Here is a 4,497-nt window from a genome sequence, read left to right on the forward strand (position 1 = left end):
ATACCCAAATTACTCAATCCTTTTGCTTTTATCCTATCTCCTATTTCTATACTTAGTATCTAAATTATTTACATGTTTCTACAAATTTTTATTCAAAATACCGGTATATATCGTTTATATTAAATATACCCCTAATATTGCCATTCTCTATGTACCCTATCCTATAGCTATTTACCCCATTTGCTGTTTGCACGACGTATGGACCTTCAAATACTGGCATCAATTTCGCACAAACACCGTTATTCAAATTGGACACTCTCAGTGCTCTCACCATTACTTTATCACCTTGTTGAAATGTAACAGATCTTCTTCGCCGTTGTCTTTGCTTTCTTTGGATGTATTTTTCTCCACTTCTTCTTAATCTTGTAGTTACTTTGTTTATTACATCTTCATATTCTCTTTCTGTTGGTTCTTCCCATGGTCTAGGTGGCATTCTTCCTTTCATCACATACATCGGAGATTCTTTGGTTATTGTGTTTGGAATAGAGTTTATGTATTCTTCTACTTCTTCCATCTTTCTATCCCATCCTGTATGTTGTCCATTAGATGCAATTCGTAAAAACTTTGTTACTTCCTGTATATATCTTTCCGATGGATTGCTCTGAGGATGTCTGATGCTTGTAAATACAGTGTCTATTTCTCTTTGTTGTAGCTCACCTGTAAATCTATCGTTTCTAAAATACGTAGCATTATCTAGCAGTATTTTCCTGGGTGTCCCAACTTCTTCTAAAAAATTGTCTATTTTTCGTAATATTTCATTTCCTTTTGTTGTTCGACAAGGGTATAATTTTACAAATTTCGAAAAAATATCCACCATCACCAAAATGTGCTTATTTCTACGGGGAGTTCTTATCAGTTCGCTCAACATATCGATGGCTACAAGATCTAATTTTTGGCCAGATGTTATATTCTTAGGTATGTTTTCATTTTTAAAGTTCCTCGATTTATATTTTTGGCAAACCTCGCATCTTTTCACAATGTCTTTTGCCAACTTATGATCTCCTTTGCAAATATAATTTTCTCGGAATACCAGAAAGCTTTTCCTACTTCCAATGTGTCCATTGTTTCGGTGTATATCAATCAATATTTTGTTAGCCAGTTCGTTTGTGATCATATACAGTTCTCTTTCCTCCGTTCTTTTTATATAAATTCCATTTTCTTGTATTGCTCTGTTTTTTTCCTGTTCTTCCAGATTCTCTTGGTCTCTCATGACCATAGAATGTTCATTCCAACCTGAAATTCCATTTTTTCTTCTTTATTGAAGTATTCATCTCTGGTGAGAGCATCGGCGATGATATTATCTTTTCCTTTGATATATTTGAATTCAAAATCATATTCTTGTAGTAATAAAATACCGCGGTGTATTCTGTTGTTTACTACTCTATTCTTCATGATATTAACGAGAGCAGCGTGATCTGTTTCTATGGTGAACTTTGATCCCAATAGGTAAAAACGTAGTTTATTCACGCAGAAAAGAATACTGGCAAATTCTAGCTCGGTCGCACTATATCGTCTTTCGTATGTTTTTGTTACTCTGGACACAAAGCATATTGGAACTTCTATTTCTTCTTGTATTTGGGATAACACCCCTGCAAACTTATTCATCGAAGCGTCTGTTCGTAAAATAAACGGTGCTGTGTATATCGGATGGTATATCTTACTTCCACTTGCAAATTCTGTCTTAAGATTTTGAAATGCTTCTTCCTGCTCTTTGCCCCATTTCCATCTTTCATTTTTCTTCAAAAGACCTATCAATGACAGTTCCTTTTGGCTGATGTTTGGGATGAGCTTCTTAAAATAGTTTATCATTCCCAAAAATCCTCTCAGTGTTTTTAAATTTGTTGGACGTGTGTATTCTTTTATGATCTTGACTCTCTCTTCGTCTAGGCTTATGCCTTGCCTGTCTAGTTTGAAACCTAAGTAAATCACCTCTTTTTGAAAGAACTTGCATTTTCCTATGTTTAATTTTAAACCTGCTTCATCTAGTTCTTTGAGAACTATCTTTATGTGATTCATATGGCTAGATATATCATGAGAATAAATCAACAAATCATCGATATAATGTAAAACAAAATCACCGTGTTTATTTAAAATCGTGTGCAATGCCCTTACCAAAGCCGCGCATGCACTTTGTAAACCAAATGGCACTACCCTAAACCTATATACCACTCCGTCGATAGAAAAAGCAGTGTAATCCCTACATTCATTTGCTAAAGGAATTAACCAGAAACTATGTTTTAAGTCCAATTTGGTAAAAAAACTAGATCCTGTGATTCTACCAAAAATTGAGTCTATATTCAACGGGGCCTCGTATTGGGGCACTGTACATGAATTCAAATTACGTGCATCTAAACAAATCCTTATGTCCCCATTACTTTTTTTAACAATGACTACTGGATTTATGTATTGTGAATCACATCTTTCAATTATTTTATCCCTATCCAATTCATCCACTCCAATGACAATATCATACTTCATGTCCTCAATTATAAAACAATTAATCAAATATTCTTTATTTTTAAATCTCAATGTCAAAACAATAGCCTCATTCGTAGTCGAAATCTTTTTTGAATTAGCACTCACTAACCTTATTCGAGAAATATTATACCTTTGAGAATCTAGTCCTAAATCCTTTATCAATTGTTTATTAACTAATGATACCTCTGAACCAGTGTCCAAAAGTATATCAACCTTTTTATTTTTAATATACCCCTGTACCATAACCAAATTATTACGCACGTATTCAATCTTTTTTCCCGCTAAAGTGATAAATTCCCTAGGGTGAGTATATATTCCTGAATTAAATTTTATCCCTGTTTTTAGTGAGTGCCCTCCTGAAAAGACGACCCTGCTCTATTGATTTCTACTTCCACATTGTCCATTTCTTGGTGTCCTTGTTCATTTTCTCCTTCTCTGGTGAAACTTAGGCTGTTTATTTCTCTGTTCTGTTCTCTTCCTTGTCCATTGTTGTTGTTATATTGGTTTCCTCTATTAAAATTTTCCCGACCTGCATTTGGCTGATATGGTTGATTGTTATAATTTCTCCCACTGTTTTGAAATCTATTTTGATGATATCCATTTCTATTCTGTTCATATCTATTTTGATTAAAATTGTTTGTATATCTTTGTCCCTCATTATCCCTATATCCATTGTATCGGTAAGGATTTTCATTACGAGACTGTCTGTAGTTGTTTGTGCGGTTTGTTTGGTTGTTCCCATTGTTTTCCGTTTGTCTACCGGTCCTTCTTTCTTTTCTTCGAGCCTCTCTTACAACTAAAAACTGGCATAAACTGTCCATGTCCCTATATCCTTGCAAGGTGACATAGTCTTCCATTGTATTGTCAAAATGTCTTGCTATCAATTCAACTAGCTGTTCTTCCGAATAATTGTAATTTAAATATTGCCCACTGGCGTATACTTGCAATGCATATTTCTCTTCGGATATTCCTAGTTTCTCATCATATTTTCCATTTTGTAGTTCACTATTCACGACCATCTGTTTCTCTTTTCCCCAATAATATCTCAAAAATTTTCTTTCAAATTCTTCCCAATCTTGCAACTCATTTTGCTTACTCTCGAACCATAATGCTGCTCCATCCTTAAAATGAGTCCTTATCATATCCTTAGCTTCTTCAAACTCTTCATATCCTTGTTTTTTATTTTTAAGCATCCTAATAAACGGGACTGGGTGCTGTTTCTTTATATCCCCGCCAAATTGGACCTTATTTTCTGCTCCATTGTGTATAATTACTTGTCTTCTTTCTCCAGTATTATGTTGTGATTTTACTTCCAATAGTTTCTTATCCAATTTTTTAAATCTATCCTCTATTTCCTCGTCTCTATCTTCTACATGTTTCTCCAAATTCTGTAGTTTCTTGGTATGTTTTTCTAAATTTTGGCTAATTTCCTTTGTTTTCTGCTCTACTTCATGTTTCATCTGTTTTAAATACATTTGTACATCCTCTTTATGCTGTTCTAGTCTCTGCTCCATTTGTTTAAAACCTAGATCTTGTCGTTTACTGTTTTCATCTATACTTTTTTTTATTTTTTCTGCTTGTCTTCTACTGTTTTCTTCCTGTATCTGTAGCATTTGTAATATCCTATCCATTGTTGACATTTCTGTGGTACTCTCCTTGATTGTTGTTTCTGTAATACTAATTTCTTCGTCTACATTTTCTATTCCTTCCTCGCTATAACGTTCTTCTGTTTCCTTTTGTTTTTTGTTGAGTCTTGTCTCCATTTTCTTTCCTTTTTCTGGACTTAACAATGTGAAGGTACAAACCAACCGAACTATTATCTTTGCCTATTCCACAAGAATGTTGATCAAATAAAAATATCTGGTTATGTAAAAAAACTGTTCCAAGATTATTCAAAGCGAAAAAGGTTTGAATAATAAAAATCAAAAATACTTTGTCAAAATTTGGCAGAGAGAAAAAAAATTAGAAAAATCCTGTAAGAATTTATATATTTTCCAGTACACTTTGTCTGGGTATTGG

General features: G+C 33.6%; 1 protein-coding gene across 1 annotated transcript; it reads right to left on the reverse strand.

Annotated features, from left to right (window-relative positions):
• Window positions 1–2,819: 2,819 nt before the first annotated feature.
• LOC126889690 (putative uncharacterized protein DDB_G0282133) lies at window positions 2,820–4,241 on the reverse strand. The gene has a single exon (XM_050658213.1). It carries the CDS (start codon window positions 4,239–4,241, stop codon window positions 2,820–2,822), a length of 1,422 nt encoding a protein of 473 aa, XP_050514170.1.
• Window positions 4,242–4,497: the final 256 nt, after the last annotated feature.

Source organism: Diabrotica virgifera, chromosome 1, assembly GCF_917563875.1.
Source record: "Diabrotica virgifera virgifera chromosome 1, PGI_DIABVI_V3a".
NCBI lineage: Eukaryota > Metazoa > Arthropoda > Insecta > Coleoptera > Chrysomelidae > Diabrotica > Diabrotica virgifera.